This window comes from Artibeus jamaicensis, unplaced genomic scaffold, assembly GCF_021234435.1.
Source record: "Artibeus jamaicensis isolate MK-2021 breed Jamaican fruit bat unplaced genomic scaffold, CSHL_Jam_final contig_1028, whole genome shotgun sequence".
NCBI classification, from domain to species: Eukaryota; Metazoa; Chordata; class Mammalia; order Chiroptera; family Phyllostomidae; genus Artibeus; species Artibeus jamaicensis.
Window position 1 is genome coordinate 4,753,833 of NW_026521201.1, and position 26,619 is coordinate 4,780,451.

Sequence of the window (26,619 nt, forward strand, 5' to 3'; positions counted from 1 at the left end):
TGGTGCAGGGAGGTAGGCGAAGCTGAGGCAGCTGCTCGTGGGGCAGTCCTGTCTCCCAGGCACCAGTATTCCTCAGCACATCTGGGTCCTGCTTCCTGTCCCACTTCAGTAATCCTCTGCTCCATCTGTTGCTGAGGATGTCTTCACCGTGGGAGCCAATGCTGCGGAGCTCCCAGAGAGGGTGGGGTGGGCCCTTGCCCCTTCTCAGGAGACGTGGAGCTTAAGTCAGCTGCCAGACCTGCAAGGGGAAAGGCCCGGGCAAGGGCCACAAGCCAGACTGTGAGGACAGCACCAGGCAAGGACAAAAGGGCCAGTCAGGTCCTCTCCCACTGGATTCCCTTGGAATCAGGGGTTCAAGGCCACGACCAGGCTGGTATTCAGCTGGTAGAGGCAGATGGCCATGCTGGTTGTTTCAGCCAACACCATAGGACCGATGTATGCCGACAGGATGATGGTGGTAAATATTTAGACTGTCATTCATAATCAGAATGAAAATCTACAGATACTTAAAGCACCCCTGTGCCTAGAAGCTGTCTTCTCCCCTCGCCATCCACTCAGCTCTGCCCACGACACCCCTGTCCTTCTGTTAGGGCCCCAGCTTTGGCGACATCGGCTCTCCGTAAGCCCGTCTTCTGTGGCTGAGGGTCCCGTTGCAGCTGGCGTGGTCTGGGAGCAGGCCTGGGGACCAGCATCCCAAGGTGGGCAGGGTGGGGGGCCGTGTGACACCTCCGTCCCTCTCTGCCCTCCAGCTGGGCGACGAGCTGAAGCACCACCTGACCCAGACCCTGTCTGAGCACTACGGGCAGCCTGGCGCCTCGGAGCTCACCGCCTCCATAGACCGTCTGCAACAGGACGTAAGCCCCTCTTGGGGGAAGACTTGGGTCCAGGGACTCTGTCCCTGCTGTGCATGTGGCCATGTGGCCCCGGGCAAGTTGCCCGCCTCCTTCCAGTGTCATGGTGTGAGCATGAAGCGCGTGTCCGTGTTTAGAAGCCCCGCGGCCACGAAAGTGCTTTCCTGGACCCTGGACTTTCCTTCCTCCTCCTTCCTCCCTCCCTTAACCGTGGTTCCCCCTGCTCTTTTCTCCAAACCCCACCCTGCCACCTCCCCTCAGGCCGGCCCAGGGGAACTCCAGCTCCTGGCTCCTGCCCCTGTCCCGCTCCTTTCTCCCCCCTGGGAAGGGGCTGCTGGTGACCCCTGAGGCCCCACAGTGTGAACTGGAATAGGCCCCCCCAACAATACTGGTGTGCAGCAAGGTGGTCTCTCCTTCCTGAGAAGAGACTGAGCAGACCCCTCTGGCGGTGCCCATGGCCCCGCCAGAGGGCGGGGGAGGGCAGAGACCTCGGATTCATGTGGTCCCAAACAGCAGGCACCAACCACGTGTGGCTGCTTAACACACAGTTGAGCTCCTCTGTCATACTACCTTCATTTCAAGTGCCCCTCAGCCACCCCTAGCCAGTGGCTGCCCAGTTGGAAAGCACAGCTGAGGGCATTTCTGCCATCACAGAAAGTTCTGGTAGACAGCTGGACCCCAGGAGCCTGGTGGCTCTGCATCTGAAAGTGTGAGGCAGCTCCACCTGTCCGCTCTGATGCCCCTTCTCCCTGCCACCTCACGCCCACCCCATGGTCTCCGCTCCATCCTGCACCTGCAGACCTGGCCTGAGGCCTTGGTCTTTCTGCAGGATCAAAAGCAAGGAACAGAAGTAGAGGGTGATGGGCTCTGAACTCCAGGGGCGCCTTAGATCAGCTGAGAAGACACCTGCTTGTCCCAGGTCTCTGAGACCGTCGCAGCTCCCAGTTGGCTCTGCCTGTAGGGGTTGCTCATCCTCTGAAAAGTGGCCAAGGTCACCAGTGCACACAGGGGCACCCACACCCTGCTGGTCAACCCATTTAAAGCTCAGCCCACCCTTGTGGTCTGAGGTTTCCAGGCCTGAATGGGAGCCTGGGAACCTCCGGCGAGGCTGGGTTCCCTGTCCCTGGGGTTCTGCCTCCCTGGAAGACCAGGAAACCGCCCCTTGTGGCCCCTTTCTGGGTTCTGCCTCCAGAGTCCAAAGCCCCACACTCTGGAGGGTCCACCTGCATCTCCCTCCCTGCCCGTAGGGCACCTGCATAGTCATCTTCAAGGTCCTGGTGGATGTTTAAGGCAGCAAACAGGTAGCCTGCAGGCAATTTCTGCCTGAAAAGAGACCAGCCACCTGCTCCAGAGGAAGGGAAGAATCCCCAGGGGAAAAGAAGGGGTTCGTTACCCTCTGAATAACAGTCCTGCCCCCTGTGAGCAAGTTGCTGGAGCCACCCTGCCTGCACCTCACCTTTACCTCCACCTCCCTCTCCAGTTCAAGTGCTGCGGGAGCAACAGCTCCACTGACTGGCAGCACAGCGCCTACATCCTGTCTCAGGAAGGGGAGGGCCGCCAGGTGCCTGACAGCTGCTGCAAGACTGTGGTGGCGCGCTGTGGCCGGAGGGTCCACCCCTCCAACATCTACAAGGTGGAGGTGAGCACCCTCACTCCAGCTTGCCATCCAGGGGCCCCAGAAGGCATGTTCAAGGCAGACAGGTGCGGGGGGGAAGCAGGCCCACTTATTTATTGGCTAGAAATCAACAGTGCTGGGCCTCTGCACTCTGCACAGAGCCCTGGGGACAAGCACCTGCTACTGGAACATCACGGCCTGTCCCTGGGTCACCCTAGAAGCCTGCAGGCAATTGAAAGGCTGACACAGACACTTTAAGTCTCTGGCCTTTCCTCAGCCAGTTGGATGCAGCACCACCGCCAAACCTTCCCTCCCCATCCTCACCCACTTCTGGGTCAAGGTGCGTGTGACCTGTTGTTACCTTACAGGGAGGCTGCATCACCAGACTGGAACAGTTCCTGGCCAACCACCTCCTGCTCATGGGGGCAGTGGGTATCGGGGTGGCCTGCCTGCAGGTGAGTTGAGCAGGGGATTTGGAGAGGGGGCTGTCCAGATGAGTTCTGAACCCCTTCCCATGCGCTGTGATCTCATGACCCTTTGTACTCCCACATTCTGCCCTGCCCTCCACTCCCCTTCCCTTTGCAGCCAAAGATGTGTCACGTGGTCACTCTCTTCCCCAGAAACATACAGGAAAGTGCCTGGCCTGGGGGCCAACTTGAACTTGTAAGGAACAGAGACCTGAGAGGAGTATGAGTGTGGGCTCAGGTATGCGCATGCCTCTCTGTGCGTGCTTGTGCCTGTGTATGCAGCCCGCCAGGTGTGCGCAGGGCCATCGGCAGGGCGCATGCATCCTGGTGGGGCTGCATGCACATGTCTGTGATCGGGTGTGCTTGTGCATCTGTGTACGTGTGTATGCACATCACATGAGTATTCCTCTGTGTGTGTGTGCACACCTGTGCATAGGTGCGCCCCGCTCTTCACTCTGAGCGTGAACCATGCCCTTTGCTCTGGTTCTCCACTGCACTCCTCTCCCAGCTGCCACCCTGGAAGTGAATGTTACTCTCTTGGGTCACTCTAGTCAAGGGTCAAGAGGAGAGGAGTCAGGAGGGGCACCACCAGGTGTGGGAGCAGATAGAGGGAGCAAGGGTCCTGCCTGCCCACCTTGCCTGACACTCCTGCTTCAGCCCAGCAGGTTCTAGAGGGAGCTCAGTCCTGTCCCCCCCTCCCACCGCCGGTACTGTAAGTGCCATTGGGAAGAGAGCAGAGCAGTGGGTGCAGGTCAGCGGACCTGGGTCCGGTCCTGCCTCTGCTTCTGATGTAACGTTGAGCAGTTATTTCCCTGCCCCACACCTGACATCACCAACAACACGTGGATCATTTCTCTACCTCGTAGGGCCAGATAAGAAGCAGGTGCTGCATGCAACACCAGCAGCACCTGGCAAGGGTGAGGTCTCCACAAGTGGAAACTCTGTAGGCTTCCAGAGGTTTAGACACTTCCTCTCGCCAGACCCACAGCCTGAGATGCAGGCCAGACAGTGGAGTGTCCTCCCATTTTACTGATCAGAAAGTTGAGATCCAGAGAGGTGACTTCTGAGGGTCTCATCCTGCACTGGTGCCCAGGTCTCCTGGGTCCTTCACTTCCCCAAACTCCCTCCCCCAACACAGTTCTGTGGGAAAAGAAGCAGAAGTGGCAGTGGCTGGCCTGGGCAGCCTCAGTGTAGGCTTCCTTCCAGACCTCTGCTGCTGGCCCTCGTCCACCCTGCTGGGTGCCAGGGAGACTCAGCTGCTGCCTAGTTTGAGGGGCCCTATCCCCTGGAGGGAAACTGGACAACCTAGGGCTTGTTCTTGCACCTCTGAGCCTCAGTACCTCATTTGTGACATGGGGCTGGTGATGCTCAGTTTGGTGACTCGTGAGGATCAGCAATACACATGTACACCACCAGGCAGACAGCAGGTGTTCAGGGAATGGCCCCCGTCATCGCTTTACCATTTCCACGTGGCACATCATAGCTCCAACAAGCCCTGGTGGTTTCCTGGGCAGACTCGTGGGCCCCCACTTAAGATCAGGCCCAGGTGGCACCAACATGGGCCCTCTCGTACTTCCCTGGGGGGGCTCTCAGTCCCACGGACTGGACCCAGAGCAGTGGCCAGTGAGTGGAGTCTGAGGAAGGGCTGTCCTGCATCCCAGCCCCTGGACCAGCTGCGGTTCCTGTAAACCTGCTTTCTGCCTCAGGTATTGACGGTGCTGGCCCTGAGGGGACGTTGATTAGGCCGGGGCCGTACTCTCCATCCATTTCTTTCTGACCTCCCTGGCCTGGAGAGCCTGAGAAGCAGAAGACAGGGGCAAGAAAGCCAAGGGCAGTGAGGGAGGGGCCACGAATGGCCTGAGCCTGGGGTCAGAGCGGCACATGTCCCCCGGTTGGGAGTGGTGTCAAGGAGGCCAGCGTGGCTAGCAGGGTGCCTGCTAGCCACAGATGCATCACTCCCCACCATGAAAAGTCTTGGTCCAGCTCACTGTGGAATTGCTCTTAGTGTCCCCTAGAGAAAGCGTCTCCTGGCCTCTGCCCTGGGCCCCAACCCCCTGACTGTTTCTCCCCTCCGCTCCTCTGAGGCTGGCCCCACAGCAGCCAAGCCTCGGGTCGAAGCTCCCTCTGCTGGCCAGCACTGGGACTAAGCTGCCCAAGTCCAGATCAGCTGCCGACCTTGGAGAGCTCACAGCCCTCAGTGCACCCCGGGTTTGGGGGAAGGAGAGGAACAGGAAGAGGAGGAAGGAGGCAAATGAAGAGCAAATGAAGGTGGGTGAATAAAGCTCCTCTATGGCACAGAGACAGGAAAATGAGACCAGGACTCACCTTCAGGCTCACAGCCATCCTCCGGCCGGAGCACACTCCAGGCACCTTCCCACACACGCCCAGCCTGGCACCTCAAAGATCCTCAAGGCCCAGGATAGACAAGGCCAGGATAGTGGCACAATGTTTCCCTGGTCCCCAGAACTGGAGGAAATCTAGCCTGAAGTCAGAGGTTTTCCTATTGATAGAGGGGGACTTGAGGCTCAGAGAGGGGTGTAATTGTACCCAAGGCCACACAGCTCCAAACAGAAGTGAGCCGACTCCCACTCCCACCCAACATTCCCACACTTCAGGACAGAACCATGTTGCAGAGACCAGAAGGCTGTCTCACAAAGCAGTGAGGTTAGCAGCTGTGGGGCATCGAGGGAGCCGAGTGTCATTCTGGAATGGCTTCCTGGGACTCCCTGGCCCTCCCCTGATGCTCTTGATGACAGCAAGCTGCTGGCTCAGAAATCTCAGGGGAAGCCGAAAGCACGCTGGCCTCTCTGATAAAAAGCCCCACCAGTGCTCAGTGCTGCGTCCTGATGGGCTGTCCAGAGGGAGCACTGTAGCCAAGCAGGCTGGGTCCGGGTAGCCATAACCTGCTCCTGCAGTCGCTGGTGCATTTTCTCTGCTTGCCCCGGTGCTGGCCGCTGGAGCCTTTGTGCTGGTTTCTGGTGTCTTCTGTCAGGAAGGAGACACTGCTGCTCACTCATGGACCTGAATCAGGGTGAGTGTGCGCATGCACAGGAGTGTGCACACACTGATGAGTGCATCCATTACCTCTCTGCACTGCATGCATAAGGGTGGTGTGACTGTGTGTGTGTGCATGCACTGCTGAGATTCTGGCCCGCACACCTCCACCTTCACTGTGCCTTCCCTGGGAGGCACCCTGGGAACACACATCTCATACAAGGTGTGCGTGTTGGGGGCCTCAGCCCTCCTGGTCTGCCCCCAACATCAGGTATGCACTGTAGGAGGTGTAGCCACAAGTCTGTGCTGGTGCACCTGCTGCCTCCAGCTTCCCCCTCAGCAAGGATCAGAAAGATCCAGACAACCCCGCAGGGCACGTCATTAACCAAGGAGGGGAGGGGGACAGGAGAGGGGCGTGCTGCACGATGCCTGCACAGAATGGCTGTTACAACTGCCTGCTTAAAGCCAGTGGGAGGCAGAATAACCTCTTTAGCCCCCTTTTGGCTTGTGGCTCTGAGTACTTGAGGTGGATTAGCCCTGCTCTTACACCAAGTCTGAAGGCTGAAAGCTGTGTTCACAGGGCCCCACCATCCTCCCACTTAGAATGGAGAGGAGGGAGGAGAAGAAGGGGGCAGCTCCCACTAACTTCGTAAGCCAGCCTTGCAAAGAGCAACCAGGGGCCTGGCAGCCCACGGGAGTTGTCCCCGGCCTGTCTCCCTCCAGTCATTCATAGCACCTGCCGAACAGTGTGGGGAGGACGAGGCATTTTTCCTATATTTGGGGAAGTGCATCCTTGCCCAGGTGCACAGGACACCATGGGCCACCCTGACAGTGCCCCTCTCTGGCAGGCCCCAACAGCCTCACTGTCAGGGGCACGATCATAGTCGTGGGCCTCCTCAATATAACACATCTTCTTCTTGTTCATCTTGTCCTCAGTGCATCCTTGGGTGGAAGGAAGGAGAGGAAGAGGAGGAAAGAGGCAAATGAGGTGGGAGAACAAAGGTCCTCTGTGGCGCAGACCTTTGTTCCTCACAGGAAAGTGAGACCAGGAGGAAGTGACCACCCAGCATGGCCATGCTCTGGGCAGGATGTTCCAGCCCCTTCTTATTCAGCGAGTGGGTGTGACAGAGGGGCTGTCAGGCAGGCACCTAGGGCCTGGTTTGGTGCCACATTCCAAGCTCATTTGCAGGATAAGCTGGTGACAGCTCTGGGTGCTCCTCCTAGGGCCTTGGTTTCCTCAGTGCTTCTGAACATTGACAAGTCAGTGATGGCCATTGGTTCTGATCTGGAGTCAGAGCAGCAGGACATAGACAGGTCCCTGGAGAAAGGCTGCCCGGGTGGCAAGCGGGCTGTCTCTACAGAAGCTCTGGACCACAAACCAGCAGCCAGGACTGAGGGCTCATTTGTTCGTCAGCCATACAGAACCTCGGCCCTCATCCAAAGTGAGGTCCCTGGGCAGTTCGTTCTCATTAAAGTGTGAGAAATGCTGCTCTTGGACTGCAGTTTCCAGAGCATGTTCCCCTCGCAGGTGGCCCGGCGTCACCAGGAGCTTGCCAGAACTGCAGAATCCCAGCACCTCCCACCCCCTGAGTGGGAACCCACCATTGACCAAGGCCCCAGGTGCATACCCACTGTGAGAAGCTGCGCTCTGCGGCACTGCCCTGGGCAGTGGGGGCCTGATCTCTCTGCCTTCTCTTCTCTCTTCGTGGCAGACCTGCGGGATGGTGCTCACCTGCTGCCTGCATCGGAGGCTCCAGCTGCGTTTTCACTAATGGCCAACTGTGCGTCCCTCCAACTGCCTCTCGCAAGAACAGGAGCCCAAGTCCCACCTGCCAAGCCTGTGGAGTCAACATCAGCTCACCTAGAAACTCCCCCAGCGCCCACTGCCTTCAGACCCACTAAATGCCCAAGACCATGGCTCCTGCAGTTCCCACCCAACTAGGGACCCTTGGCCCCAACCTCTACTCCTGGGTGCTCAGCGCCAGAGCCCCCGGGGCAGGGGACTGTCTCTTCCAGGGACAACAGCCAAAGCCCCTCACCAGTCGTGAAGCTTCTGTGAACCACAGGCAGGTGAGGGAGAATCGGGCTCTCTGTTCCCTCCCAGCTCCCGAACCTACATCCAAAGGCTTTAACCTTGACCCCTCTGGACCTGGCATTCAGCATGACCCCCACAGGTGCTGCAGCCCTCCTCTCACCTCGGCCCAGGCTTTGGGTATGTTGCTCTTGCCTCCCAGAAATGCATCGGGGTGGGGAAGTTAGGGTTATAGCTGCTCCCAGAAGACCCAGGTCTTTGATCTGCCCACCCCCGAGCCTTCTCGAGGCAAAGGAGTTTCCTGATGCCCTGCTTGCTTTCTGCAGGGCCTGGGAGCAGAGAGAACGAGGTCCGAGGTACAGCAGCTGGGAGCTGGGTTTGGGCAGTGGTGGGCCTGATGGAGCTGGGGGCAGGGAGCAAAGGGAGGGAGCCGGCTCCACCAGCACGTGCTGCACCAGGAGCCTGTGCCACCTGAGGCCTTCCCCAGAAGAGGGGTGTGCCCTGGGAGACAAGGCCCCAGACTCCAGCAACCAGTAATCTACACCACTTCTGGAATCTCCTGCCTGTGGTCTGGTTCTCAGGAATGCCAGGACTTTAGACCTTCAGCACTTAATGTGGGCAGGTGTGACACTCCCTCTTGATTAGGCCAAATCACAGACCCCACCAAGTTGGAGCCATTGACAAGGTGAAGTTTCATATACAGGAGTGCTCTGCCCTGCACCTCACTTGTCCTAGGTCCATGCTTCCTGACCATGTGGCCACCAGCATGCAGCCTCCAGGGACCTTGCTCTTCTCCCCAGAGTAAACACAGTCCCTCCCTTCAGTTCTCACATCTCTGAACAAGGCAGCGGATCTTCAGGAAGAACTTTCCCAGATATTAAGGGAGAACAGAAAACAAGTTCTAGAAAATGCAGAGTGTAAGTGCTGGCAGTTTTACAAAGAAAGGTGTCAACTCCTAAGACAGCCAAAGGGACTATCTCAGATGGCTGTGACAAATGGGCAACTCTGACAGAAAAATTCTCCCTGGCTTCCACACCTCCCAGGTCCTGCACTTCCCTCCTGGAGACCCTCTTACTTCCCACTCAGGAGAGGTGGTCCCTTGTTATGCTGAAACCAAGGCCAAGGAAGGTCACCCCTTGCCCCCACTCATTCTCAGCCTCAGTCTGATGACCTCAGCTCTGCTGGACTGGGTCCGTCCTGGGTGAAGGATGTTCTGATTCCTGTGCACAGGTCACTGCTGTCCCCAGTACAGCCCTCGATTTTGCAGAAACTGCACATCCTCTGACCAGGGATGGCCCCATGCACAGAGGAGGGCAACTTCCCAGGACAGATTGCCTCCCTGCCTTGCGGACCCTCTAGGGGCCATGGGGACCCTAGCCAGGTTAGATCCTCTACCTGGAGGGCCTTGGCTAACACGAATTCATTAGAAGGCAGACCAGCGGTCCCAGCAATCCCAGACTGCACACAGGATGAAAGAAACAGAGGTGTGATTGTCTTTGCTGCCTTCTAGCCTCCCAGGACTAATGAGTCTCAGCGAACATGGGCCGAGAAGGAGAGCCATGCTCTTCCTGCTGAGGGGCCCAAGGGAGGCGGCAATGGGAGGCAATGACCCTGTCACATGTCTGCCCCTGGTGGGGTCCCTTCCTTCTTTACTGAGGTCACCCAGGCCTGTGGAGATGGGGATGGCAGCAATGGGTGGGTGTCAGTTGCACAGCTTTGTCACCAGGGAGACCAGGAGAACCTGGTTTTCTGCCCCAACCTTCCACACTGCAGGGCTGGCCTGTCAGGGGGCAGGCTGAGCTGTGGTTCCTGCTGTGGGAGGCGTCTTGTCCAGAGTGCTACTGCAGGATAGCGGGCTGGCCCAGGCAGAGAGAGGGAGAGGACAGCCCAGAACTTTTCAGAATGCTGTCCTCCTTGTTCATGCCGACAGCCTAGGAAATGAAGCAGGGTTAGAGGAGACAGAGGCTCGGGGTAGGGCCAGTTCCCCAGGGGTATGCTGAAGGCTCACGTACAGAGCTAGGGTACTGTCACCTGCAGGGGATCGCTAGCCCTGCCCGTGAGCACACAGATCTGTGCCCAGGACAGCTCCTCCCAGGTCCCTCCTTGGAGGCTGTCACAGCCCTGAGCTCCTTGGAGAGAGAGAAGGGCAAGCCTGCTGAAAGCCAACACTCTCCCGTGTGGACCCAAGGCCCCAGCACATCAGGGCCCAGAAAGGAAGCCAGCGTTCTGCAGAGGTCTGGCCACAGCAGGTGCTGGAATATGAACCAACCGAGGTCACCACACATTCCCCTGAACTCACCAAGCTGCCCTTCCCTCCCTCCACCCACAGGGCAGCCACCCCAAGAGGGAGAAGGGGTGATGCATCCCCCGACTCCCTGGGTGACATGTGTTTGGAGACAGAGGAGTGTGACTTGGCCTTTGGTGAGGGGACCATCTTTCTCTTTCTCCCTTCCCCCTCCCCAGTTCCAGGAGCTCCTGAGGTATAGCCATATGGGGGCGGTACCCAGGACCCTATGTTTACTGAAGGCCTATTGCAAGCTTAGAATATGTCCATCACAGACATAAATCATCCGCAGTGATTGTGATAATGGAGTATATTCCCCAATCTACCAATAGGGAAATTACAGCTCACAGAAGTTGAGAGACTTGCTTGCCAGTCAGTAGCAGTGGCTGTTGTCACAGCGCCCCCTCTCCCTAGCGCCACTCAGCTCTCCATCTGTAAGAAACCACCAGGCTCACTGTAAAAGTCCTAGACAAGAACATAGGCAGGAAAAGCTCAGATATTCCAAGCAGCAATACCTTCACAGATATGTCCCCTAGAGCAAGGGACATAAAGGAAAGAATAAACAAATGAGATCTCATCAAAATAAAAAGTTTCTACACAGCTAAAGAAAACATCAGACAAATGAAAAGGGAACCAACCATAAGAGAAAACATATTTGCCAATGACACCTTGAACAAGGGTTTAATCTCCAAAATATGTAAAGAACTCACACTACTCCACTCCAGGAAAACAAACAACCCAAATAATAAATGGGCAAAGAACCTGAACAGACACTTCTCCAAGGAGGACATACAGACGATCTAGAGACAAATGGAAAGATGCTCAGCATCACTAGCCATCAGAGAGATGCAAATTAAAACCACAATGAGATACCACTTCACAACGGTCAGAATGGCCATCATAAACAAAGCAACAAAAAACAAGTGCTAGTGAGGTTGTGGAGAAAAGGGAACCCTAGTGCACTGTGGGTGGGAATGCAGACCAGTGCAGCAACTATGGAAAGCAGTACAGAACTCCCTCAGTAAACTAAAAATGAAACTGCCTTTTGACCTGGCAATTCCACTGCTGGGATTATACCCTAAGAATCTTGAAACACCAATCCAAAAGAACCTATGCACCCCAGTGTTTATCACAGCACAATTTATAATAGCCAAGTGCTGTAAGCACCTTAAGTGCCCACCAGTAAATGAGTGGATCAAAAAACTCTGGTGCATTTACACAATGGAATTCTATGCAGCAGAAAGAAAGAAGGAGCTCCTACCCTTTGCGACAACATGAGTGGATCTGGAGAACATTATGCTAAGCAAAATAAGCCAGTTGGTGAAAGACCAATACCATATGATCTCACTTATAAGTGGAACCTAATCACCCAAACAAGCAAGCAAAATATAACCAGAGATGTTGAAATAAAGAACAAAGTGACAGTGACCAGAGGGGAGGGAATAATGGGAGGAAAAGGGAGAAGGATCATCAAGAAACATGTATAAAGGACACATGGACAAAGCCAAAGGGGTGAGAAGTGGGGGTGGCTGGGGTTGGAGGGAGTAGTGGGGGGAAAATGGAGACAACTGTACTTGAACAACAAAAGAAAAGATGGAAACAAAAAGAGACAGGCTGACATTCAGGGGCCACGTGTCCCTCAGGGGGCGCTGTGGAGGAGCAGCAGCTTCTTAACCCCTGATGGGACAGAACTGCCATTTGCCCCCACCTCCCCGAGCTGGACCCCTGCACCTTTGCAGTTGGAAGGGAAGTCTGGCTCCTTCAGGCTGGCAGCGGGACGTTCCTGGTGAAGTGACTCAGACAAGCAGGCACCCGGGGCCATTGCTCAGGTGAGCAGCTGGCCTGCCCGTGCTGACACCCCAGTGAGGGCAGACCTCCCTCAGCAACCGGAATCCTCAACAGGATGTGAAATCTCCTGTCCGTGTGGGGACCATGGTCCAGGGGCAAGCGAGCAGCACATGCCTCTCCCAGCCCCATGCGATCTCCTGCCTCACAGAGCCACCCTGGGCCGCCAAGGGCACCTGCCTCCTCCCCCCTTTGTTGCCAATGCTGGGCCACTGGGTGGGCTCAGGGTGAGCGGTCTCCAGCTGAGGCTCTCATCAGGCCACCCACCCTGTGCATGGCCATGGGCCTGGCCCTGAGGAGGGGTGGGGGTGATATGACAGGGTGATGTGTCCCCAGAGCCCTCGTGCCCCACAGACAGTTTTAGTCTTGGAACCTGCTGCTCCAGGTCCTTCTTCAGGGTCTAGAGGTAAAGAATGTGACTTAAAACAGTTACTTTCACCACTACTCTCACCCCACTCTCAGCCTTGAAAACATTCTCCACTTACTGGCCACCTGGGGCCTGAGGACAGAAGTGGAGAAGGGGAGATGGCTTGACTGGCTAAGGAGAAACCCCATATTTTGTGTCACAGCTGGGTGGCGCTCACACCCACCGAGGATGTGTCTACACATCCTTGAAGTGTCTGCACCTGTGAGTTCTCAAACTTGAGCCTGCATGAGGACCACCTTAAGGGCTTTTTAGCACAAATTACTGTCCCTCTCCTTCCCTGCCAGAGGGGTAGGGCCACAGATTCGTGTTTCTAGCTAGTTCCCAGGCGATGTGGATGCTGCTGGCCCTGTGAGCACACTTGGAGGACTACCGCTTTAGACCACAGCACTAATGAGGACACCCGGCCATCTCTGTACGTCAAGGCCCCCTGGGTTCAAAAATGGCTAAGGCTGTCCAGCCTGGGTCCCACTCTGAGAGGGCGGGTGAAACAGTGCCCCAGTGGGCAGCTCACTGCCAGCCAGAACAGTGCCTCTCTGTGTGACCCTCAGCACCTTCCCTGCCCTCTGTCTGGGATTCAAGTGGGACTCAGAGCGGGTCTGTGGCCCTGGGAGAGAGGGCCAGCGTCCTCTGCCCAGAGGGAACAGGTTTACAGTCCAGCCTCATTTTCCTACCACCTGCTGCCCCACTCCATTCTCACCACAGCCGTCTTCTGCAGCGCGACACCCAGCCCCAGGCTCCATCTCTCAGCCTCCCGTGTGCCCTCTTCCCTACTGCTGAGGCACCGCAGACACCCAGTGCTGGCGCCACACCTGTTTCCAGGTGGCCCAGTATTGCTGCAGCCAGACAGGCTCCTGGAACCAGCTGCCCTGGACATGACTGTCACAATATTCTGCAAACAGTGAAGTTGCCTTAACCTATCGCATAGAGAGAAATTGCTCTAGTTGTGAACATGCATCCTCCACAGCTGGCCTCCATGTAAGCCCAGCCTCATATGCCAGGGGGCATGACAATAAAGGACCTGTACCTAGGACAACCTTCTGTTGCCGTTTTTCCTCCTCTGCAGGGAAGTCCCAGGCCATCAGCTTCATGTTGAAGCAGAGGCCAGTCATGGGGAAAGGGAGAGAAAGGGGGAGGGAGCCATGCCCACTGACCACACTGATTAGCATCCTGCTTGCCCTTCTTCTGTCCAGCTCCCAGGCTTACTGTTTGCACCGACCTCACCTTTCCATGAGAGCCAGGCTCAAACACGTGTGTCAGAGTTGTGTTACTCTCAAAGCTCCCTGCCGTTGCTCAGCTGGTGCTCCCTCACCGCCGGCTGGCCATCAGGCCTGGCCAGCCTCTGCTGATCAGTCTGCGGTGTGCTCGTCCAGCAACACCCTGCTGGCTGCGCCAGTGCAGGGCTGCGGGGGAGGTCAGGAGTACAGGGCCCTCTGGCTGGCCATCAGGCTCCCAGCCAAGCGTTTCCAGCTGAGACACACCTCCTGTTGCCCCTTGGACCCCCAGACCATCTCTCCCCAGAGTGCTCGTATCTCCCCACCTGGACTGATTTGCCCTCACCCCCAAACCAGAGTGAGGCTCTCTTCATGCCAACACAGGAAGACTTTCATCTAATGGTTCAGAGGAGCTGAGCGCACCAGGTTGCCCCGTGAGGAGCTAAAAGGAAGTAAGTACTTTGACATAAAACCTTCATTCTATTTCGTTCACTATCCTGTCTAAAAAACTTGTTTGAGACGGGGTGGGCTCAGTTAGGGAGCCTGAGAGTACCTGGGTAAACTGGATGCTGGGGAGCCCCAGATGGAGGGACTTAGGGTACAGTGGGGTGGGAGGAGCAGGCTGGAGGCAAGCCATCTGCCTGGCGTGAACCCGGTGTGAAGAGGGGCTGCCCGGCTTGCTGGCTGTGTAGGCAGACCGACCCGCTTAGGTGGGACCCACCTCACAGGGGTCACCATCTCTCAGCCCTTCTCTAGTGCCCCCCGGGCCCCTTTGGTCAAGCCCATCCACCGAACAATCCCGGTGGGGGCCCTTTGATGGCTGTCCTGTCGGGCAGGAGAGCAGACCCAGTCTAAGGGCAAGTCCACAGTTGCCTCTCTCCTCACACTCGCTGTCTGCACTCCACCACCACCACCGTGAGCGTGAGTGTGCACTTGTACACACAAGCACCAAACGTGCCCCAAGAGGGAGGAGCACCCCTGCAGCCCCAATCCCCACTACACACAGCCCCGGCTGCCTGTGGAGGCCTGGAAGCCTTTGCTGAAGCTGTCGCCCTTCGTGGCTGCTACTAGCCTGTCAGCTGCCACTTCCAGCTGGATGGGACTCTGGTTCCCACCTCCTGTCCCCAGCTGAGAATAGAGGCTGCCAGTAGGGCAAGGGACAATAGGGGACAAAACAGAGATCTGTGCACTTCCCCTTCCCCCCCCTTCTCTTTCTTTTAATTTTCAACCAAGCTTTTCATGAAAAGATTATAAAATAAGTTTCACATTATTATTCACTTCCAAAAACAAACCCACGAGAAGCCCCTACTTCTCTTTTCCTGCTGCTTCAGTCACCAGCGGAAACCCAGTCCGGCAATGACTTGAGCAGGGAGGAGGGGGCGCCGCAGGGGGACCCAGGGGAGCCTGGGGCTCAGGCCAGGCTGAAGAGGCCACGAGGAAGACTTGAATTCAGCCCTTGCCCTCAGCCAGGTGCAAATTATGGCTCTGCACTGAGGCCAGAGCCAGGCCGGCCAGAGCCATGCAGGTTCATGTCCCCATCAGCCCAGGCACTCCTTGAAGAGATCAGGAACATTTTCCTAAGTGGCTCACAGATCCCTAGCCAAGGTTTAGAAAACCCCAAGTTGGAAGCCAGAGATCAAACTCAACATGCTCTCCCTGAGTTGTCAACCAGTAAAATAAAAAGGCTGAGTTCTCTCTAGAGCTGGGGTTTCTTGACAGAGGAAAAGAAATATAATGAGCCCTGGCTGGTGTAGCTCAATAGATTGAGTGCAGGCCTGTGAAGCAAAGGGTCACTGGTTCGATTCCCAGTCAGGGCATATGCCTGGGTTGCAGGCCAAGTCCCCAGTGGGGGACACATGAGAGGCAACCACACATTGATGTTTCTCTCCCTCTCTATCTCCTTCCCATCCTCTCTCTCTAAAAATAAATAAATAAAATATTTTTAAAAAAGAAATATAATGAGATTACAGGAGTTAAGTAGGGGGAGTTAGGGCGGGAGGAGGGAGACAAAAGGCCAGGGGGCTTCCTTACGCCATTAAATGTCAGAACACTTAGGGGGCTGGTCTTGCCGACTTGTAGGATAGGCCCTGCTCTGGACATCAGGTGACATGAGCTCCCGGAACTCTGCAGCCACTGGGAGGAAACCTCTGAGCAACATGCTCTACCCGCCAGCCACAGCCACAGCCGCCATGCGGCCTTGCTGCTCCCATCCCTGCTCTCTGCGGAGCCAATGGACACCATGGGGAGCCATACGGCGCCCAGGTGAGCCCAGGGACTCTCAGCTGCCAGGCAGTCTCTGGGGCCACCAAGGGGAAACCCCAGCTGCAGTTGGAGAGCCTGGTCTGAGCATGTCCATGGTGAGCTGCCGTTCTTTTTTGTCAGGTTAAGGAGCTATGAGAGTCCATCTCTGTGGCTGTTACTGAACGCAGCAGAATGGGATGGCTAAATCAGCAGCCTCCCAATCTTTACTGAATGCTTTAGGAAGGAGCCATTGCAACGCCAGTATTTTTGTGCCTCAAATGACATTCGTTGGAATGTGACTTCCCTCTTGCTCCTGTGGATCGGGAAATGCCGCTGGGGCTGGCCCAACACCAAGCCAAGGCCTGAGAGAAGTGCCCCGCACATCTCCAGCCTGCTTGCTCCCCCTCCACATCGCTCCCCTGGGGCCCAGCTTTCAGCCAGGGGGTACTCTTCCTTGGGACCCCTAAGAACCCAGATTTGACAGCTTTCTTGACAAGCACCAACCTTGGCCCAGGAACAAGCTGGATGTCCTTACATACGTGTTTTTGTTTGCTCTTCACAGCAAATCTGTAAAATGCATTATCCTCATTGTGTGGATGACAAAACCAAGACAGCCAATGATGGCAAGGCTGATGGCTGAGACGGACAGAGGTGGCAGAGTGGGAACTTACCCAGGTCCTCCAACCCCCAAGCCAGCGTTCCCCCCACCCAGACCTGGTCCAGGGGCACCTGATAACCGGTTGTGGCCAGGACAAACCCAGGTAATGTCTGAGGAAGCACTGTGCAAGCTGTGATGCTCAAAACAAACAAAAGGGAAGATGTAATTATACCCTACTGGTCTCTGCCCACGAGCACTGAGCCCAGAACACACACCCACCCTCCACTTGGTGAAAGCCACGAGCCATCTACACATGAGGTCATCTCCATCACACCAGATGAATGGCAAGAATGTGCTTTCTCCCCACAATGAGTCTAGTCAGTCACCAAGGCTTGTCAGCTTGCTGTGGGTCTCTCAAATCTGTTTTTTCTCCATCCCACTGGCACTTCTGAGGGCTGAGTCACCTTTCACCTGAATCACTGAAGCAGCTCCCCCTGGTGTCCCTGCACCCACCCTATACCCTCAACAATTTTCCACCACGCAGCCACAGTGAGGGTTCTCAAGGGCAGTCACGGAGCTTCCCACCTCTTGGTGGCTCCCATTGCTCTCAGCTTAAAGCTCAAACTCTCTCCTGGCATGCTGCTCTCCCCAGACAGGCCCTTCACCTTCTGTGCACCAGCCCCTGTGACTTTAACAGGACAACTCCTGCCACTCCTGACCAGCTCTCAGCTGCAGCTTCACTGAGCTGAGGGGCCAGTGGCTCTTCAGCCTAGTGCACATCACCACCAGAGCGCTGAGTTGTAACCCCTATACTCCCCTGCGGCCCCCTAGACAAGCACAGAGATTGGGCCCAGGTCATTCACCACTGCATTCAGGTGGCTCGGCACAAGCCAGTGTTCAGGCAGTCCTAACGTGACAAACATCTCATCTCTGCAAGCCCCAGAAGGGCCATTCTAAGTAGGCTCCCATACGCATACTAAACCTGCAGTGCTGCTGCTCACAAACCATCCTTTCTCACTTGTCCTTTGCTGGGTGTCTATGGGAGGCAGGACCTATCCCACCATCTCAGTGGGGAGCAAGGGAGGACCTCCAGAGTCGTCTCAGCCACCTCATCCCGTGGGCTGAAGAGCCCAGAACCATCCCAGAAGGATCTAGTTTAGCGTCTAGGAAAAAAGATGCCCAGCCCAGCCCTCCCATGGACTCCCCTTTCCTGCCTAGCCAGGGTGGCCGCCTTTCATGGCTTAGCTTATCGGACCAGAGCCCAGTACTCATGGAACAGTTGGTGTACTCCAGGGTTCTGAGAGCCAGTAGATCTCACTCTGTCCCCAGAAAGCAAACAGCAGAGATGCAGGTGGTATTCCAGAGGGGTGTGTCCACAGGCTGAGGGGCAGTGGTGAGAGCAAGAACGGGCAGAGACAAAGTAGCTTCCACCCACATTCCTGTGACTTGGTTGGTCCTCAGAGGATGATGAAGGGTCACCCATCCCTTAGCCATGACCAACTCCTGACCCCAGAGCCACAAGGTCTCCTCTGGTAAACCTTAGGGAGGCATTCAAGGACCCCATTCCATCCGGACCTTTGTCAGAGGGGTCACCTCAGACTCCTCAACCCTCAGCAAATCCCTGGAGACTTTGGGACACAGCAGCTGCAGGACACAGCCCAGAAGGTGGATGCTGCGGGACAGCTCCATGCCCCTCTGGCCTCGCCTGAGGAGGAGGGAGGGGTTGGGAGATGTCGCTCCTGCCCCACCACACCCACGCTGCACGCTCGCTCTTCATTCCCGCCCCTTCCCAGCACAGGAGGCACATCATTCCCTGGCCCAGGGCAGGATGACATCTGAGCTTCTCTCGGCTGTAAACTCTCACTGTGACTACAGCCACCAAGGAAGATGGGAGACCTCTCCTGCAGTGAGGCGGCAGAACCGGGAACTCACGTGGTTTCAGGGCCTCCTTCCCTCCCCACTGGCCGCCCCAAACTGACTCGGTGTTTCTGTACCTGTCTGAGGCCATTTCAGAGCCACCTAAGAGAGTGTCACCCAGGCAGTCACAGAGCAAGGCTCCTCACTCCTGGAAGAGACATCGGGCTCAAATGAAACCTAGGATCATCTGAGGGATGGGGACACAGTGCACCAAAATCCAGCGGCCCTGCCCCCACGAGAAGCCCCCCCTGACTTGCTGCCGGCCCCCTCCCAGCACACTCCAGGTCTGGCCCACAGCACTGGTGGTCTGGGCAGGACAGATGTGCAGGTGGGAGTTGCGCTCCTGTGCAGAGGGCTTGGGCCACTTGGACAGGCCCCAACCAAACCCGAATCCTGTCACTGGGCAGAGAGGGTGTTGAGGTTCTGCAGGTACCCACAGAAAGACCTGCCCAACCCAGTGTATCTGTAACCTGGGCCCCAGAAGGAGGGACAAGGTCCAGCTGTGGGGTGAGCCTTGGACAAAGAGTAGAACTGGCATTCGATACCCCTGGTCGCTCACAGCAACCACGACATGGCACACGTCAGTTGTGGCTGAGTGAGCAAACACACCACAAAGGGACAACATGCTTGTGCTTTTGACACATTATCAGTTTTTATTTAAAAACATGCTAAAAACATGGTGTTCAATAAAGCCAGGACCAGGATGAAGGAAACGCAGATACGGAATCACAAGCAGAAAAGTGCATTTGAAACCAACAGGCGTGCTTCCCCGCCCTCCCGAGCTGCTCCAGTGCCAGCCAGGGTGGGGCTCATGCCCCAGACTCACCCTCACCCCCAGTTGGGCAGGAAGGCCAGGCCCCACCCGGGACTGCTGCTGCACCGTGGGATGTGGAGGGAAATGCGAGAATGGGAACATGAGCAGGTGGACTCTGAAGGGCCCAAGGACAAAGAGCAGACCCCGTGCACCGGGCCCCGGCTCCCATCCTATGCCAGATCCCTGCTAGTTAGCACCTCCACCAGTGGGTGGGCAGGGGGCCAGAGAGCCGGGACAGTCATTTCCATCCATCCGACTGCTTTTTTGGCCACTAAAACAAGGAGGGATGGCCACCTAGTTCCAAGTCAGACTAGAACATCCATGTGAGCATCTGGGTGTGCTCAGCACCCTTTCCAGAGTGAGAGCCCAAGGCGCAGGCCCAGGCCGGCAGGGAGAGGGCTGGCAGTGCTGGGACTGCGGGCAGAGACTCCTGCCAACACCTGCCGCAGCAAGTGTGCTGCAGGGAAAGGCCACGGCAGGCATTCCCTTAAAGTTGTCTACAGGATCGTGACCTTCTGAGCCTTCTGTAAACCACCTGCAGCAGACCTGATTAAACTAACTCTGACTTTCATGATGAAGCCATGGTGGAGGCTTTTTGTGCAGTGTGAGCCAGACAAGGGATTGTAAGAGCACCCGGGCCCAGGCACGGCGCCTCCCACCCGGGGCAGCCTTGGCTGCATGAGGAGACAACCAAGCACAGGGTGAGGGGAACAGGGGGTTTGGAAACTGTGGACAAGGCTCTGGGAACAGATGGATGAAATGGGGGGCTTGCAGCAGGAAGGGGGTTTGTGGCAAGGTTTTCAGGGCCAGAGGATGCCCCTGAGTCCCTGGAAATGAGATTGCCAGGGAGGCTACACAGCCCCCACGGGGCTAGGCTTTTGCTGTTGATCTTAACAAAAATTAAAAATTGCATTGATAAGCATAAACAAACCCACCCCACCCACCCCCAGCATAAACTCATTATGTACCAGGTCTCACTGTGCGACTTGAATGCGTGTTTGCTGAGTGTCTCTCTGGGCTCTGTAGGTTGGGGCACCTGGGAAGGAGGCTGAAGTTCCTCACCGAGAAGGCAGGCCAGAGGACCCAGAGGCAGTTTTGTCCCACGTGTGCTTGTCCATCCTCCACCTAGGCCCTACCTTCCCAGCATTCCCACCTGCACCAGTGCTCCAGGCTCAGGAGGATGGCTTTACTGCCCAACTCACTGAGACTACTCCGCTCCCCCTACCAAAACCATGCATCCTGAGCTCACTGAAAGTTCTGCACTCCCGGTCCTGACGGCACTGCACTTAAGCTTCGTGGAGGAGCTGCTGGCAGGGTGGCCAGGTCTCAGCTCTTACAGCAGACAGGTAGAGGCCAGAGAGGAGACGAAGGCCTGGTCTCTCCTGGGAAAACTGGGTGTGGAGCCAAGTGGTGGAGGAAAAGGCAGCCACCCGGAGGCCCCACCAGCGGAAGTGCACTGGGTCCTACCTAGCTAGTGGGGAAGATTTTTAAGCTTTGTCCTATAGATTCTTGACTCTTTCCTTAAGCGCAAAATGCTCACTTGGAGCAGCATGAGTCTGGGTGGGACACTGCTGCAGTCTAACGTCCCACCCGCCTGCTCACCTCCCAGGCCTGGTCTCAGGCTGCTTCTGTCCTGGGGCGACCTTACAGGATCCAGTCTGACCTCTCTCAGTTTCCTGTACTTTTCTTTGGGGTCACAGAGGATGTGACTGCCACCTGCCCCTCCATCAGTGAACCCTGAGAAAGGAGATGAGGGTCCTGGGATCTGGATGGACCTTTCTCCCTCCTTCCTAGCAGGGAATCTGCAGCTCAGTGACTTCAGCTGGAATGATCATGGACACCATGCCCACCTGCCCCTCCTGACTGGCATGGGTCCTCTGCCACTGTTTGAGCAGCAAACCTTCAGGACAGCTTCCCCTTCCAGAAGCAGTGTGAGAAAGTGAGCAGCAGCTGAACTGGAGGTATGTGTCTGAGAGATTCTAGCAGGAATGTCTGTGAAATCACTGGGTCTGCAGAACCTGCGGCGGGGAGAAGGGGAAGCCTCCATGCCCACAGAGGGCAGGAGTAAAGAAGGGAAAAGAACAACTGCTCGTCAATGAAGAACCACCCACGACTGCTCCAGCCATATTCCTGGCAAAGCACCTCGCCAGCCCCCAAGAGCCCCCTCTGCTCTGGCCTCCTGCACCCGCATTCACAGACACATCACTCCTGTGCAGGACGCTCCTCCACGCTGCTTCCCGCTCCTCCACTTCACCTCCTCTTCCAGGCTCACGTGCCCCAGACGCCACTGGGCCAGGGCGCAGTCCCGACGGGCCCTCCTCTCGGTGTGTTCTGAGAGCATCTCGCCCCGGCACCTCCTGAGCGCTGCACAGCGGTTTGTCCTGACTGAGCCAGACGACAACACGCTCTCTCCCACCCATCTCCCACCCTCAAGGAACAAAAAAAATCAAATTGTTACAGAAATCAATGCAGTAAAAAGTTATAAATCAGAAATCTAACCCTAAACTTATCTGAGATAATATTCCTGAATAATCATAATCAGAGTAAAATAAAATTAAAAAGTTACACTGTAAGGTATAAAAAGCCTGGGCAAGATGCTCCCTGGGACCTTGGCCGGAGGCGGCCCCCCCCCCGCCCCACGGGGAGGCCTCTGCCGGGCAGTCTCTCCACCAGGACGGAGCCTTCTGCACCCGACTCGGGCGCAGTGTCAGTGTGAGGAAGGGCGGTGGACACACATCAGTGCGGGGGCCTCCTCGAGCATGTCCCCTGGCCCACCCTGTCTTCTTTGGCAAATACACAGACGTAGGGATCCAGGCACCCCCAGCACTCCAAGGTCTCTGTGCCTCCTCCTTCCTGGCCCGCCAGCCCAAGAAGGCTGAGGCAGGGTGGGTGGGGAGGGCGGCTGAGGGAGGCGGGGGCAGCAGTCAGCAGTCTAGAGTGCGGGCAGGCAACACAAAGCTCAAATCTCCTTCCCTGGCATAGCGTCCGCATGGGGCCAGGGCCTCCTGCCGGCACTTAGGCATCGTACTTTTTACCAGTCCGGTGGATGTGCTGGAAGAGGGTCATGGAGAAGGCCATGCCCAGAATCTGCAAAACACAGAGAAGGGCCTTAGATAAAAGCCCCACAGCTGGGGTCTGACATGGACCACCTAAAACAAATGGTTTAACCACTTGCGTGACTGAAAAACACCGGTGAAATGAAGACCACAGTGAACAGAGGCGGGCACACGGTGACCAGTCAGTACCACACCGACGAGTGCAGCTCCTCAGAGCTGTCTGCACGGAATGCAGCCTCCCTAGTTCAGAACGCCGTGGTGAGGCCTGAGAGCACAAGGGACCTGACCCTCAATGGTGGCTAACAGGGAGTGAGGAAGGAAAGGAATGCAGCAGGAACGTGAGAAACCCGTGCTGAGTCCCTTCTGTTTGGCTCTGACACATGACATGCTGTCTTTGACTGCAGCAGACCCATCTTACTAATGACGGTTAAGACAAGCCTGTGAATCCTGCAAGGGGGCAGTGACCCAGAGCGGTGCAGGAGGCAGGAGGCAGGCAGCCTGTGGCCTCTCAGTCACCACAGATAGTGTGCGATGGGCACAGGCCATAAAACAGGTGACTGGGGACACTGCGTGCGTCTCATGGCTCTCTCACTCCGGGTTTATGCATCAAGGGAGGAGACCGTGGCTGGTGAGCGCCACTCCAGGGCTCCAGTCCAGGTCCAGGCCTGCGTGCAGGAAGACCTGAGACGAGCCCATCCTCAGTGCTAAACAGCGTCCTGCTCCCTGTGAGTGCACCTCACATCAGCTCTGTGAAAATGACAGCAGGCTCCTCACTAAGCCTGCAAGCCTTGGATAAAGCGGGACATGATCAGGCCCCCAGGCCGGGAGTTTAAGATAAGAAAGACAACTTCATGCAGGGTGTCAACCATTTATTTCCCCACAGACCTACCAGGCACGTTCAAGTACTCCAAGAGGAATCAGCCTCTGAAGACTACTGCTCACCAGTGACAGAAGCCATACATGAAGGGCACAGGAGTGTAGGAAACACTCGTTCCCAGAAAAGCCGGGGGTCCCCTGTTCCCGGCCAGCAGTGCCGGCCTCGCCTTCAAGAGGAGAGGCAGGGGTTGCCTCCTCTCCCTCTCCATCATCTACACTAGGCCTTACGAAGGACAGTTGTCGTTAAGTGCTTGCTACTAATAGCTAATGTTCACAGGGCACCTCCCGGGGGCCTGGTACTGCTCCATGCCCTACGCAAGGCCTATTAAACCCAACATTAAGTGGCACGATGGCCATGCCCCTTGTACTGATGTGGAAATTAAGGCCCAGAAGCTGACCAGTGTGTGCAGGTCACATGCACTAACAGATGGTGAGGCGAGGGCTGACCCCTGTGGGGTCTGGCCCATGGGCCCATGCCTTATGGTCGTCACTGAGAACTCAGGTTCCATTCAGTTCAGTCTCGGGGTAAACATCCCTGTGGGGTGGGGACAGGTGTGCTCACCAGCACAGCCATACACGGGCTGCATGCAATGCCAGCGTCAGGCCCCAGGCTCAGATGAAACGCAAGGAGGCCAGCGCTGTGGTGCCTGCAGGGTCAGGGCAGTCCTCAGGAGGGGCCTCAGAGCAGGAGAAAGCACACGGATGGCAGGCTGCCTGGCCAGGGATGTGACTTTGGGGCGCCTGCTTTTCTCTAGCCGGGACGCAGCGAGGCCGAGGGCCCTCTTACCTGCATGACCAGGATGCACATCCCCACCGTGCCAAGCACGTGCTTGTTGTCATCAAACCACATCTTCACCTTTTCATAGCAGCCCTGGCAAGCGAGGACCACAAGGTTAAGGGCCCAGCGTGAGGACAAGCACCCCTCCCACACAGCCCCCACCCTCTTTCTCCTCCGGCCCTTGCCCTTGCTTTTTCCTCCTGCCCCTCCCTGCCCCTCAGCCTGGTCCTCCCGCTTTTGAGCAGAACTGCCCTGCCCAGGCCTCTGCCCACAATGTCCTGCCGTACAGCCTCTGACCCCTACCCCATGACAGTCCCAACTTGGGTCCAGGCTCCCCCACACCCCATTTTCCACCTGCCTTTTGGTTTCAGTCCTGTGTGCCTCCCTCCTCACTCCACATTAAGTCCATTCTTTGCACCCCAGGACACGCTCCCTTCACCCATAGGTGTCTTCTTGCCACCACACGGGCTCCTGGGAGAAGGATCTCACGCCTCACCGTTTTCCACAATGGGGTGGTGCTGTTGCGCCCACAGCCCTGGGAGTTCTCCATGCAGCAGCGGTCGGGGACTGTGTTCTCGCCCAGCACTGGGTACCAGTCCGTGTAGTCGGTGACGCCGCAGCAGCGCATCTGTGGGCGGGGGTGCACAGTCAGAGAGGCTGCCGCCTGCCCCTTCTCTGGACCATCCCCTGTCCCAGGCAACCCAGCCTCACTGAGCTGCCACCCTATAGTCCATCGGAGGACACAAAGGCCTTCTTCTTGTCCCTACTTTTGGTCTCAACTGGGCCCACAGGGTAAGTAAGCGACAGCTCCTTCCCGGAGGCCGCAGCAGGGAGGCAGAAATGCTGCCTGCCCCTCGGCGCTGGACGCTGGGCAGGCGTGCACATTCCTCTGCTCCCCACCAGCCCCCTGGCTCTGTGCTTGATGGACGGTCCTGGGCTGCCTGCCTGCCCTTCCCAAATGCATACCATGGGGCATCCCGCCTGTACAGACTTGTTCTCCTCCTAGAATCAGAGCCTCCTTGCCTGCCATGACCAAGAAGGCATGTCTGTTGCTAAAATAAATTCTGTCACTCATTCCAAAGCTTTAGGAAAAGACTTGGATGGTCTGTCCTTCTTGATTATCCATACTTCCCAGCTTCCTATGCCCACTTAGCCACTTGCACTGGCTCCCTCAGGCCTGTCCACACCTGCACCCAGGCCCTGCCCGCCCCCCTTCACTCACCTCCTGCCCCTCCTAGCTGTATCCCACTGTATTGTATCTGACCACCCGGCAGCTCCCACTTAAAATCTGGAAAGCACAGGCAGCCCACTCAGCCCCCCAGGCAACCACCACCCCCCTTCCAGCCTGCTGGCCCCTGCTGTGTGCAGTCAGCAGCTGCCCAGCCCTTACCTCGGCCTGGATGATGTTCCAGGCATTCTTCAGCCCCACATTGTTCTCAGTGTTGTACAGCAGCAGGCCTTCTTTCAGGTCCTTTTTGGCATTCTCGTTTACCTGTCACGTTGAGGCAGACAGTGCAGTTGGGACCAGGATGTAACCTGCCCAGGTCAGCTAGACCTGCTGGCTGCCCTCTTCCAGACTGGGTGAGGGGGGGGCCTGGGAGTGGGCTCCTGCTCAATGGGGCAGGCCACCAACACTGAGAGTGTGAGTTTACACTTTCAGCTTCACTCTGCACCCACTGATTCCCAGGAGAGCTGAACCCTTCAGGCCAGGGCTCCAACACTGAGAAGGAAAGAGGCTATAGCCATGCACACAGGCCACCCCACCATCCCACCCACAACATCCTCCCTCACGCTGCCCCTATCAAAAGACCCCCTGGGAACCAGGGAATGGCAGATCAGTCACTTTGATGTTAGGTCCACCCCTTGTTAGCAAGTGACTCATCTCTGCTTTATCTGTGATGTATTGGAATGCACGTGTCCTCCTTTGGGCAGTTGTGGAATTAAAGGAAATAACTATTACAAAGAGCCAAGAACAGCTGGCATAGAGGGATCTCTCAATTTTATTATTTTTTCCTTTTCACAAATGCAAAAGAATTAGTTTCTAACCCGAATAATGACTCCTTCCATGTGGCCTGGCAAACACTTCGAGAACCCAAGGAACAGAGAGCAACTCAGTCCCTTGGCACATGCACGGAAAGAGCCTGTTAAGCGCCAAGAGACTGAGCGCTTGGCTCGTCATTCTTGGGAGTACCAGTAAGAACTTCTCCAGACTAACTGGAAGCTATGTAGTGGGGCAAGGTTGCCCGGGGTCACCTCTCCATGCTGCCGAACCCTGCAGGGCAGCCTGGGAGCAGTCGCTCTGTCCCCGAAGGTCTCTGGAGAAGAAAGTGCAGCTACCCTTCACTTGCTAGTCCTCCTCATGGTGTCACCTGCAAAGTGCCTGCATGTTTCCGATGCGTTACCCTCAAATAACCCTGCCCAACCACTTAATGAGGTCTAAATCCCTTTTCCAAGTGGTCAGCACAAGTATGCTTGAATGTTCCCAGTGATGGGGAGCTCGCTAATGCAAGGGGCAGTCCACTGCACACCGGGTTCTGTGGCGGACTCCACTTCCCAAGACTACACAGGTAGTGAACGTCCCAAACTTGCCTTCCCCAGGCTGCCACAATGAAA

General features: G+C 56.6%; 2 protein-coding genes across 22 annotated transcripts in view; one reads left to right on the top strand and one right to left on the bottom strand.

The window, feature by feature from the left end:
• Positions 1 to 13,548, top strand: part of TSPAN11 (tetraspanin 11) — a 67,129-nt gene extending 53,581 nt beyond the window's left edge. For 5 of the 14 annotated variants that reach the window (XM_053662302.1, XM_053662319.1, XM_053662301.1 and 2 more), the window contains 5 exons: positions 750 to 854; positions 2,332 to 2,490; positions 2,835 to 2,921; positions 5,031 to 5,201; positions 7,640 to 13,548. In XM_053662302.1, the coding sequence (XP_053518277.1) occupies positions 750 to 854; positions 2,332 to 2,490; positions 2,835 to 2,921; positions 5,031 to 5,201; positions 7,640 to 7,699 (582 nt within the window). In that variant the 3' untranslated portion in view covers positions 7,700 to 13,548. Of the gene's footprint in view, positions 1 to 749; positions 855 to 2,331; positions 2,491 to 2,834; positions 2,922 to 3,051; positions 3,172 to 5,017; positions 5,202 to 6,863; positions 6,892 to 7,639 lie in introns of those variants that run through there. The other 9 variants (XM_053662320.1, XM_053662307.1, XM_037133939.2 and 6 more) reach the window with 8 other exon arrangements.
• Positions 13,549 to 19,109: 5,561 nt separating this feature from the next.
• Positions 19,110 to 26,619, bottom strand: part of TSPAN9 (tetraspanin 9) — a 215,447-nt gene continuing 207,937 nt past the window's right edge. For all 8 annotated transcript variants that reach the window (XM_037133912.2, XM_053662326.1, XM_037133914.2 and 5 more), the window contains 4 exons: positions 25,397 to 25,498; positions 24,503 to 24,634; positions 24,016 to 24,099; positions 19,110 to 22,383 (listed from right to left, as the gene is read on the bottom strand). In XM_037133912.2, the coding sequence (XP_036989807.2) occupies positions 22,312 to 22,383; positions 24,016 to 24,099; positions 24,503 to 24,634; positions 25,397 to 25,498 (390 nt within the window). In that variant the 3' untranslated portion in view covers positions 19,110 to 22,311. The remainder of the gene's footprint in view (positions 22,384 to 24,015; positions 24,100 to 24,502; positions 24,635 to 25,396; positions 25,499 to 26,619) is intronic.